The 12,512-nt window shown below is 41.9% G+C and overlaps 1 protein-coding gene across 2 annotated transcripts in view; it reads right to left on the bottom strand.

Moving 5' to 3' along the window:
* Positions 1–12,512, bottom strand: part of mcc (MCC regulator of WNT signaling pathway) — a 115,643-nt gene that overhangs the window by 54,784 nt on the left and 48,347 nt on the right. For both annotated transcript variants that reach the window (XM_084140295.1, XM_084140296.1), the window contains exons 5-7: positions 11,153–11,295; positions 6,698–6,840; positions 2,395–2,558 (exon numbers count right to left, since the gene is read on the bottom strand). In XM_084140295.1, the coding sequence (XP_083996421.1) occupies positions 2,395–2,558; positions 6,698–6,840; positions 11,153–11,295 (450 nt within the window). The remainder of the gene's footprint in view (positions 1–2,394; positions 2,559–6,697; positions 6,841–11,152; positions 11,296–12,512) is intronic.

Here is a 12,512-nt window from a genome sequence, read left to right as displayed (position 1 = left end):
TTCTTCCCACAAAATGTAATTGGATTAGGATTAAGTGGTCAGATTCATACTGAAACAAGGCAACTCAAATTCCTCTCTTTCAAGCCCAAGGAGAAAGCCCCTGTCCTCATCCAAATTAATTAGCACTGGTTGTGTCCACTGTGATCAGCCAACAAAAGGGGGAGAAATTGATAGCTAAATAAACGTTCAACATAGGGATCTTGATTTATCTTTCTTTACAGTAATATGTCTCTATCTGTCCTCTATTGCTGCTCTGACACAATAGTTTGTGATGGAGGTCCATTCAGGCTGATAACATAAAGCCAAGTAAATCCATTCTCCCACCTTACAGTGAGTGGGCTGTGACTGTCACTAACTGAATGCCAGTTATAGTGATTGTCTGTTACGCCTTTAGCAGTCTTAACACGAAGGACATACACTATATATACAAAAGTATGTGGACACCCCTTCAAATGAGTGGATTTGGCTATTTCAGCCACACCCGTTGCTGACAGGTGTATAAAATCGAGCACACAGCCACACAATCTCCATATAAAAACATTGGCAGTAGAATGGCCTTACGGAAGAGCTCAGTGACTTTCAACGTGGTACCGTCATAGGATGCCACCTTTCCAAAGAGTCAGTTTGTCAAAGTCTTGCCCTGCTAGAGCTGCCCCGGTCAACTGTAAGTGCTGTTATTGTGAAGCGGAAACATCTAGGAGCAACAACGGCTCAGCCGCAAAGTGATAGGCCACACAAGCTCACAGAACGGGACCGCCGAGTTCTGAAGCGCGTAACTCGTAAAAATCGTCTGTCCTCGTTTGCAACACTCACTACCGAGTTCCAAACTGCCTCTGGAAGCAACGTCAGCAAAATAACTGTTCATCGGGAGCTTCATGAAATGGGTTTCCATGGCCGAGCAGCCGCACACAAGCCTAAAATCACCATGCGCAATGCCAAGTGTCGGCTGGAGTGGTGTAAAGCTCGCCGCCATTGGACCTCCTATGCAGTGGAAACATGTTCTCTGGAGTGATTAATCACGCTTCACCATCTGGCAGTCCGATGGACAAATCTGGGTTTGGTGGATGCCAGGAGAACGCTACCTGGCCCAATGTATAGTGCCAACTGTAAAGTTTGGTGGAGGAATAATGGTCTGGGGCTGTTTTTCATGGTTCGGGCTAGGCCAGTGAAGGGAAATCTTAACGCTACAGCATACAATGACATTCTAGAATATTCTGTGCTTCCAACTTTGTGGCTACAGTTTGGGAAAGGCCCTTTCCTGTTTCAGCATGACAATGCCCCCGTGCACAAAGCGAGGTCCATACAGAAATGGTTTGTCGAGATCGGTGTGGAAGAACTTGACTGGCCTGCACAGAGCCCTGACCTCATCCCCATCGAACACCTTTGGGATGAATTGGAACACCAACTGCGAGCCAGGCCTAATCGCCCAACATCAGTGCCTGACCTCACTAATGCTTGTGGCTGAATGGAAGCAAGTCCCCGCAGCAATGTTCCGACATCTAGTGGAAAGCCATCCCAGAAGAGTGGAGGCTGTTATAGCAGCAAAGGGGGGACCAACTCCATATTCATGCCCATGATTTTGGAATGAGATGTTCAACAAGCAGGTGTCCACATACTTTTGGTCATGAAAATTACTTGGTGGATGAGGCAAGGAGCTCCCTCCACTCCATTGCTTTATTTCTCTGTCCATCACTTTGCCTCTCTCCTTTCTCTATCTCTTTCTTTATCATAACTGTATCTCCCTCTCCCTTTCTCTACTTCTCTCCATCTCTTTGTCACATTCTGTGTCTATAGGTCTATTTCCCTTTCATTCTCCCTCGCTCTCATTCTCCCATCTTTCCCTGTGTGTGTGTTGTATTATCTGTTTGCGAGGAACAAATAGCTAGCAGACTGAATTCCCCTTAGGACTGCTAACACTCCCATCGCTACAGAGATTACAGCCAGGCAGACAGGGTTCCATTACCTGAGCTGAGGAGTCACCATGGGGACCACCATCAGGCCCCCCATCACACAGGCCCCCCAGGCTGAGACGGTCTGTTACTGTTGGGTCCAACCCAGGGTCACCCCAGGACCCCTGCTGATGGATTACTGGAAGTGGCTCAGGTCTTACAGCAGGACAGTTCAACGTCATACAACAGTTTAAGTATTATAACTAATCTCACTGTATTTTTATGTACCTTTCTTTAAGGGTCTGTGAATGCATTTAATAGGAAAGGTTTGCACACCAGTATTAGGTTAACCTATTTTCATCTATCCTGCATGTTTTTATTTCAGTCTGTCCGCTCTTTATCCTCCTTCACTCTTCCCTCCCAATTAATTGTGTTTATAAGGAAGGAAAAGGATTTGCTAAAACGAGTCTCAGTCTTAGCCGCTAGTCATTTCCTGTTGTCTTACCTTGATGGCAAGGTCACAGTGTTCGCTGGCGGTGGTCAGCTGCTCTATGTGGCGGTCCACCTCGGCCACAGACAGGCTGCATGTGCTCTTCTTCCTCCCACACAGCACGCTCTCCAACCCAGTCAGAACCCGCTGCAGCTCCAAGTTCAGGTCACTGCAGTTGTCTACAGGGAGAAAGCACAGATCCGGGTCAGATAGACTGGTCTAGGATTGGATTAATGTTTAAAAGCCTAATGTAAATGTCAGGCAAACTGAGTTCAGGCCACTGCAGTAGACTACAGGGAAGAAGTCCAGGGCCAGGGTCAAACGGATGTGGAATCAGATAAATGAATGCTAGTATGCCTGATGCAGACCAAAATATAATAGGACTAGAGCCAGATACACTGATCTAGGAACAAATAATCTAACCTCCATGTGGCTAGAACAACACAGCTACTGTAGTCTGCATGAGCAAGGTGACCTTGGAGCATAGTGTTGATGTTTTGTGTGCTAGGGCCATACTAATAACCAGCCATGTGCTAAATGCTAATGGTTTAACTGAGCGCCCGAGGGTGACTGAATGCTGCAGGCTAGTAACACACTCATTAAACCGCATCTCACACACATTTGCTGATTAGAGAGAATACAACACACACCACATTACTATTTGAGAGAAAGACAACGATACAAGCAGGACCATTCTTTTTTATATAATAATATGACAATATTGTCATTCAGTACATGTATCCACAGCGAACTGCTGAAGCTGCAAAATAATTACAGCAATTTCTGTCTGAAAAGTTGTTACCGAAATCCCTAATTTGTTTAGGAAAAACATTCCCTATTCCCTCAATCCTTGCTCTCTTTACGTGACATGTATGCATCGCATGCACGTGACCTATAGGGCCTGACCTATAGCAGATCATAATCACATCAATAAATTGGTTATAACAAACTCAGAACACCGTAACACGTGACAGCAAAATGGATGCAGATGACGTGACAAATAAACTAGAAAATGGGGGAATGTTTGGTTGCTCAGGAGGTAAAGGGGAAGTCAGATGTGTGGAATAAATCTTACTAGTTGTGGAAAATAATGGAGTTCAAGAAAAAGAAGGTGCAAGCGCTGCGTGCATATTATGTGTGCCAAACAGGTGCTGTTTGATTACAATATCATTTTTATGACCGTTTGGAACAAACACTAAATAAATTATAAGCGTACCAAAAACAGGTTGTGTTTTTTTTTTTTGGGGGGGGGGGGGGGGGGACTTTATTACAGCAAAGACTAAAAACAGTCGCATGCATTCGTGAATGCAATTGCCGACATGGAACGGTTTGTTTATTGTTTACGCTAATTAGTCAAGGGTCGCTTTGTTATTTTATTTTAAAACTAAAATGCTTGATTGCATTTCAAATCATGAATGACTCGTATGCTGTGTGATGACGAACGAATAAATTATTGATTGATACAGTAGTCTATAGAAGTATTGAAATATAGGCCTAAGTAAGTTACGGTATTAAAACTAAACAGGATGCGCTCTTAGGCCTACAGCTCGATGGTGATTATACAAGGCTGCTATACTAAGCTTACTAATGATAATGACATTACTTATTATAATGATACAATTAATAATAATAACAATAAGGAGATCAAGAAAAAGGACCATTTGGAACAGTGTCAACACTAAATAAATTATAAGCAATACCAGAGCGGCTGTTCTAACGAAAAAAAAGTGTAAAGCCTTTATTAAAGCATAGCATAGATTAAAAACAGCCACATTTGTGAAATTGTTTATACGACATGTGGTTGAGGCTTGGTGCTCACGGAATCAATAGGTTATTAAACAAACACTCAAACAGGCAACACAAGCAGGATCTGTCTTATTTCTGTACATACAGTGCATTCGGAAAGTATTCAGACCCTTTGAATGTTTCTACATTTTGTTACGTTACAGCATTATTCAAAAATTGATTAAATTGTTTTTTTTCTCCTCATCATTCTACACACATTACCCCATAATGTTTTGCAAGTGTATTAAAAATTAAAACAGAAAACCTTATTTCCATAAGTACTCAGACCCTTCGCTATGAGACTCGAAATTGAGCTCAGGTGCATCCTGTTTCCATTGATCATCCTTGAGATGTTTCTACAACTTGGAGTCCACCTGTGGTACATTCAATTGATTGGACATGATTTGGAAAGGTGCACACCTGTCTAAATAAGTTCCCACAGTTGACAGTGCATGTCAGAGAAAAAAACCAAGCCATGAGGTTGAAGGAATTGTCCATAGAGCTCCTGAATGCCAAGCGTCACGTCTGGAGGAAACCTGGCACCATCCCTACGGTGAAGCATGGTGGTGGCAGCATCATGCTGTGGGGATGTTTTTCAGCGGCAGGGACTGGGAGACTATTCAGGATAGAGGCAAAGATGAACGGAGCAAAATACAGAGAGATCCTTGATGAAAATCTGCTCCAGAGCGCTCAGGACCTCAGACTGGGGTGAAGGTTCACCTTCCAACAGGACAATGACCCTAAGCACACAGCAAAGACAACGCAGGAGTGGCTTCGGGACAAGTCTCTGAATGTCCTTGAGTGGCCCAGCCAGAGCCCGGACATGAACCCAATCGAACATCTCTGGAGAGAACTGAAAATAGCTGTGCAGCGACGCTCCCCATCCAACCTGACAGAGCTTGACAAGATCTGCAGAGAAGAAATGGGAGAAACTCCCCAAATACAGGTGTGCCAAGCTTGTAGCGTCATACCCAAGAAGACTGATTACTTATGTAAATGTATTATTTCCGTAGTTTTTTTTAAAGAAATGTGCGAAAATGTATAAAAATCTGATTTTGCTTTGTCATTACGGGGTATTGTGTGTTGATTGATAAAATAAAATAAAAATTAAATCAATTTTAGAATAAGGCTGTAACGTAACAAACTGTGGAAAAAGTCAAGGGGTCTGAATACTTTCCGAATGCACTGTACAATTTCAGTAACACAAGTCTTAGAGTGATGGACATTGCCATCCCCACTGCCTCCACAATGGATCAGTCCACTCAGACAGATGTCTTGCACGCCATGATTTTTTAAATGTATTTTTGTGCTACTGCTCGACTAAAGAAATCTCGGTCGACCAACAGCCTATCGACCAGTCGACTAAATGGGGACAGCACTAAAAGGCATGTACCAATTTCAAAGCTTCCGTTCCCTATTCACTGTGTCAACTTCTTTATCTCAAGCGATACAACTTAATATCTCAAGAGGGATTCAAATTGGCTCATCAGAAACAAATTTAAATCTGCATATAAATAAAAGCCCTGCAAAGCATCCAATACCGCCATGCCGATGGTGAGCACCTGCTGCCATACTGCATCCAAAATAATAAATGATGATTATCGTCCCAGACCTAGTCAAACATAGCCTGGGTACATTGTGTGGGATATGAAAATGTGGAGAGCGACAGACGTATTTCCCAATGTGCCCCCTTTTCCTACCGCTGGAGGGGGCTAAGTATTTGCAGATTTTGCCAACAATGCAAAAGTAATTAGTGCTGTACGAACGAACGTGATGATTAACAAAACTTGTATTCCTGTTTCCTAAACGATTTCCTGACTGGTGAAATCCTTTGTGTGTGTGAGGGGATAAGATTGCCCCGGCTACAGCTAGAGACAAATGACTGAAAAATGTTTTTCTTCTCTCTCTCTGCTCAACGTTGAGGATAATGAAGAAGAGAAACCGATAAAGCTCTTTACCATTGACAAGTGATTGCTGGGTGCTCTCAGCACCATTGATAGAGGGGAGTATAAATAGCGTCTCGAAGGAAGGAACTGCTGCACGGACTCTGCTGAATACATTTTCCATTGTGGGAGTGTGCATGCAAGCACGAGCACAAACACACACACACAGACACACACACAGACACACACATAACTGCTCCTCATTCTATCTCCGCTAGAAGCCGATAATTGTGTATTGGGTGCCATCAACCCTATAGCAGTTGGTTGGCAACAGGCCATCCATCAAGGGAGGACATGCACAGATACTGTAGGTAACAGAGTCTATGGGCACAGATAGGTAACATAGGATGGGAGAGAGGATTTAAATGAACCACTGATCAAAGCAGTTATTAGTGAAACAGAAAAGCGAAGATTAGAGTGAGAGCATGAACACATTAATTCTACTGATGGTGTAGAGCCAACTCCGGCTTGGTGGTGAATGTGTCCACTAAACCATAGAATGAGGGTATTCAGAGCAAGTCAAAATCATTTATAAGAGTTGTACGTGGGTTTACAGTCAAGCACTACAGGCACATTGTGTCCTTTCTTACCCATGTCGGCGGTCACCAGGGTGGAGTGGTTTTCAGGCAGTGAGACGGATGCCCCGTCCTGGTCCAGGCTGTGTCCGTCCTCGTTGACCTCGAGCTGGCTGTGGCTGAGCTCCGAACGCAGCTCCGAAAACTCATCCTCCTCCCTGAGGGGCAGAGGGTCACTGAGTTGTCTGAGTTAGGTCAAACTGATATGACACTAACCTTGACAGATCTGTTTGTGCTTCGATAACGCTGTAATTTCCTGGCATGATGGCAAACAGAGGAGTCAGCTAAAGCATAAAAGTGATTTGGCAACCAGGCGGGTGTGACAATTCCCTGCAAAGTTTTGTTTTACTTCAATGTCGTTTTCATGACCACACACACTGCCATTACCAGATGATGGTGTATAGACTCGATCAGTGGGAACGAGAGATCAGTTTGTTTTATAGGGCATCAGCTATTGATCTATAAATAGTAGAAACAGTAACCGTGTAGATGTACCATCATGTCAATCTTAAGCCTTGAGTATAGTTAACATGGTTAATATCTGGGAAAACGACCTGAGAAAACCTACAGCAGGGTTCTTCAATTCCGGTCCTGGAGGGCCGAAACACCTCTGTTTTTCATCCTCTCCTTCTAATCAGGGGCCAATTCAGACCTGGGACACCAGGTGAGTGCAATTAACTACCACGTAGAAATAAAAAACTGAAGTGTTTCGGCCCTCCAGGACCGGAATTGAAGAACCCTGACCTACAGTATAATAGGCCCTTTGATCCAAGCCCTCTGAGATCCAGCCTATATCCTGTAAGCTTAGCATCAGTTAACCTGTAAAACGGCAAAATACAGCCATTTCATGTGATTAGCTATGCCTTATTAAACATGGAAATCTATGCCATTCATATAAGGCTGTGGCGAGCATTTGTCCTTTTCAAATATGCACACTTTCCACATGAATACGCAAGCTGATTAACCCTATACAGCACGTATACGCGTACGTGTGTGTGTATATTCGTGCTTCAGATGAGAACCCTCCGCAATTAAGCAATAGTGACGTCCCAGTCTGAACTTCTCAGGCATTAGTATTTAAATATATGCACAAGCATGAAGATCATGTATAGTTTTAATGAGGGAAAAGCTCTCGTTGTGACCAACCTGCAGGAGAAATGTCAGATCTTAGCAGTGCAGTGTTTACACGTCTGTGAGACTGATCACATCGGATTATCTATTAGATGAAGCACGGACACCCCACACCTATGTTGATACCACTTGTCATCCCTTGCGATGACAGCTAGATAAATTCAATCGAGGAAAATGTCTAGATCCAAATGAAAGCAGCATACATTTCTACATTTTGAATGAATGTTGATTCTTGTGCCTGCGTCTCGGATTCTGTATATTGTCTGCCACACATGCCTGGAGTTCCATTGGGAAAATGGATTCTATCCAAACTCTATCCATTAGGTCTATGTATGTGATACAGAAATAAACACTATTGGTGAAAGTAGTATTGCACTAAACAACCTCACTGCTGCTACCAAACATTGATATGTCACATCTTGCCAGTAGCTCTGAATTATAGGGTCGTTTGATTGCATATAATTGGTTTGACACAATCTTGATTGCACGTCTGTGAAATAAATAGCCGGGCAGTAAATTCACATCACAGAGTTCTCACAAGGTTGGCAAATAGAAAGTACTGACTCACACTGTTATATGCTGTTCTGACAACATGACACAAGATATACTGAATTGGCATGGCACCGTTTATGCAAACATAAACACACACAAATAATCAGAGAATGAAATCAAACAGATTTGGAGAATTCCCCTTTTCCAAAATGCATAAGACTTTATAACGAACCTAATTAAACAACCAGGGTAACACTTAATTTGGATAGTCTGTAGAGCATCTACAGATTGACTATCAGTAACATTACAACTAACTATCCATTAACCCTTACACTAACCTTAACCTTTACCCTTACCCTAACCCTTATTCTAAACCTAACCTTAGCAAGCAGTTGCTTATCAACAGATAGTAAGACCATCTGTAAAGCATCTACAGATGGACAATCCGGACTATCCAAATAAAGTGTGACCAAAACCAGTACACATTTTGGAAATTGAGGAATTTTGGGGGGCTGCCATGTTTGAGTTCATTCTAATCAGTTGCTTGGTTAATGGTCCTGCTTAGCACTCAAACCGATGCCTATTTTTTCAGAGGAGTTTTTTTCCCCGGTACACATCAGTGTGTTAAGCACCGGTGGAGAGGGCTGGAGAGGGCACTTAAGCTAGGAAAACAAACACTTACAAGGCTGAAGGATGGGACTAATAACAACAACTAATAACAACAAGATAACTAGTGTAAGACATACTGTGTCCATAATAAGGATATAGGTTATATATTGTGAGGTTTTGTGAAAGAGCACAGTTTGAAAGATATGGCATATAGAAGCATACCAGATGGACATCATGAAAATGATCGTTAGTTCAGGAGTAAAAACAAACAAAATATAATTATTGACCGTGTCCATAAAATGTATATAGTATGTAAGCATGAAGTAGAGGCCTAAGCATTGTTGTTCACTAGTTTAGTCCAATTAGGGAGGGGATGGTGGGGTTGGAAAGTAATAAAGGGAAATATATATATTTTTAAAGGATAGATATATATATATATATATATATATATATATATATACACACACAGTTGAAGTCTGAAGTTTACATACACCTTAGCCAAATACATTTAAACTCAGGTTTTTCACAATTCTTGACATTTAATCCTAGTATAAATTCCCTGTCATAGGTCAGTTAGGATCACCACCTTATTTTAAGAATGTGAAATGTCAGAATAATAGTAGAGAGAATTATTTCTTTCAGCTTTTATTTCTTTCATCACATTCCCAGTGGGTCAGAAGTTTACATACACTCAAATTAGTATTTGGTAGCATTGCCTTTAAATTGTTTAACTTGGGTCAAATGTTTCAGGTAGCCTTCCACAAGCTTCCCGCAATAAGTTGGGTGAATTTTGGCCCATTCCTTCTGACAGAGCTGGTGTAACTGGGTCAGGTTTGTAGGCCTCCTTGCTCGCACACGCTTTTTTCAGTTCTGCCCACACATTTTCTATAGGATTGAGGTCAGGGCTTTGTGATGGCCACTCCAATAACTTGACTTTGTTGTCCTTAAGCCATTTTGCCACAACTTTGGAAGTATGCTTGGGTTCATTGTCCATTTGGAAGACCCATTTGCGACCAAGCTTTAACTTCCTGACTGATGTCTTGAGATGTTGCTTCAATATATCCACATCATTTTCCTTCCTCATGATGCCATCTATTTTGTGAAGTGCACCAGTCCCTCCTGCAGCAAAGCACCCCACAGCATGATGCTGCCACCCCCGTGCTTCACGGTTGGGATGGTGTTCTTCGGCTTGCAAGTCCCCCCTTTCTCCTCCAAACATAACGATGGTCATTATGGCCAAACAGTTCTATTTTTGTTTCATCAGACCAGAGGACATTTCTCCAAAAAGTATGATCTTTGTCCCCATGTGAAGTTGCAAACCATAGTCTGGCTTTTTTATGGCAGTTTTGCAGCAGTGGCTTCTTCCTTGCTGAGCGGCCTTTCAGATTATGTCGATATAGGACTCGTTTTACTGTGGATATAGATACTTTTGTACCGGTTTCCTCCAGCATCTTCACAAGTGATTTGCACTTTTCGCACTAAAGTACGTTCATCTCTAAGAGACAGAACGCGTCTCCTTCCTGAGCGGTATGACAGGTGCATGGTCCCATGGTGTTTATACTTGCGTACTATTGTTTGTACAGATGAACGTAGTACCTTCAGGCGTTTCGAAATTGCTCCCAAGGATGAACCAGACTTGTGGAGGTCTACAATTATTTTTCTGAGGTCTTGGCTGATTTCTTTTGATTTTCTCATGATGTCAAGCAAAGAGGCACTGAGTTTGAAGGTAGGCCTTGAAATACATCCACAGGTACACCTCCAATTGACTCAAATTATGTCATGTAGCCTATCAGAAGCTTCTAACGCCATGACATCATTTTCTGGAATTTTCCAAGCTGTTTAAAGGCACAGTCAACTTAGTGTATGTAAACTTCTGACCCACTGGAATTGTGATACAGTGAATTATAAGTGAAATAATCTGTCTGTAAACAATTGTTGGAAAAATGACTTGTGTCATGCACAAAGTAGATGTCCTAATCGACTTGCCAAAACTATAGTTTGTTAACAAGAAATTTGTGGAGTGGTTGAAAAACAAGTTAATGACTCCAACCTAAGTGTATGTAAATAAATATATATACACACACACACACACACACACACACACACACACACACACACACATATATATATATATATATATATATATATATATATATATATATATATATACATATATATATATATATATATATATATATATATATATATATATATAACGTGTGTGTGTGTACCACCCACCTGATGGTAGTGCCCTGTAGCAGGTCTATCTTCTTGTTGAGCTCAGCGATGATGCTGTGTAGCTCTGTGATCCTCTCCTCGTATCGTAGGGTAGTCCGCTCCTGAACGTCCTCATGCTCCCGCATCAGATAGGACTGCTCACACTGACAAAACACACATTATAAATATGTTATGACTCAACTCAAGACCATGTTATCCCACTGAGCTAAAGCCTTAATATCTGAACAGCATCCTATTCTACTATTTGCGCATTTTTGAAAGGCGATTCTCTGTTGGGTTGCAAGGTTGGTTGTCTCTGGCACGCATGCGCACACGCACACACACACACAACACACAAACAGCTACCATTGTGTGTGAGGTCTAAGGGCTTTTCTGGGGATTGTCTACATGGAGCCCAGAGGTTGGGAGAGAGAGAAATGTATGAGCTTTCCCCTCAGCTATATTACAAGTGGAGGATGAGAAGAGGTGAGTGAGTGAGTGAGAGAGAGAGAGATCAGGCTTGAGCGTGTGTGTGTGTTATACTATGCTTCCTGAAGTGACCTTAGCAGATCGGTATGTTTTTCTGGCCTGTGTCGGAGGTTGAACATGAAAATGAAACAAACAGAGGGGTCTGCCTAGTGCTTTACACAATGGAACATTAATCAATCACTAACATTACTACAAGCTATCCCCTACAACTACTATGGACTTACTCACAATAGTTTAGCGTTATGACAATAATTCCTTTGTTTATGAGTACAGAAATCACACTGCCAAATGAATGTGACAAATATCATAGAATTGCATGATGTTGATAGAAAAACCATAAACCTCTGTCATGCGGAACATTGAGTCGTATGGAATATAGCTGGGACGATAAATTGATAACTATCGACACTGACCATACCGATCACTTATCGCAGGCATTTTTCTGACGTTGTTCATTACAATAAGTAGCCTATACTAGAGGAATGTGAAGGTTGAAATGAAATAAGTTTGCTAATATGCGTGATCGTTAATGGGACAATTGATGGCTACAACAATCAAACTAGTAGTAGTAGTTTAAAGGATCATTTTAAAGAACGGTGGTGCACAATAATTATCTTTCTATTTATCGTTTATCTATTTATCGTGGTCCTCTGTAGCTCAGCTGGTAGAGCACGGCGCTTGTAACGCCAAGGTAGTGGGTTCGATCACCGGGACCACCCATACACAAAAATGTATGCACGCATGACTAAGTCGCTTTGGATAAAAGCGTCTGCTAAATGGCATATTATTATTATTATTACATCAACTCAGACAATTTGTTGCAATATGGATTTTTGTCCATATCTCCCAGCTCTAGTGTGGAATCTTTCTATCTGCGACCTTCTAAACGTTG

The sequence above is a fragment of the Coregonus lavaretus genome, assembly GCF_964263955.1.
Source record: "Coregonus lavaretus genome assembly, chromosome: 24".
Classification (NCBI taxonomy): domain Eukaryota; kingdom Metazoa; phylum Chordata; class Actinopteri; order Salmoniformes; family Salmonidae; genus Coregonus; species Coregonus lavaretus.
Note: the sequence above shows the minus strand (reverse complement) of the source record. Positions and strands in the feature narration are given on the sequence as shown.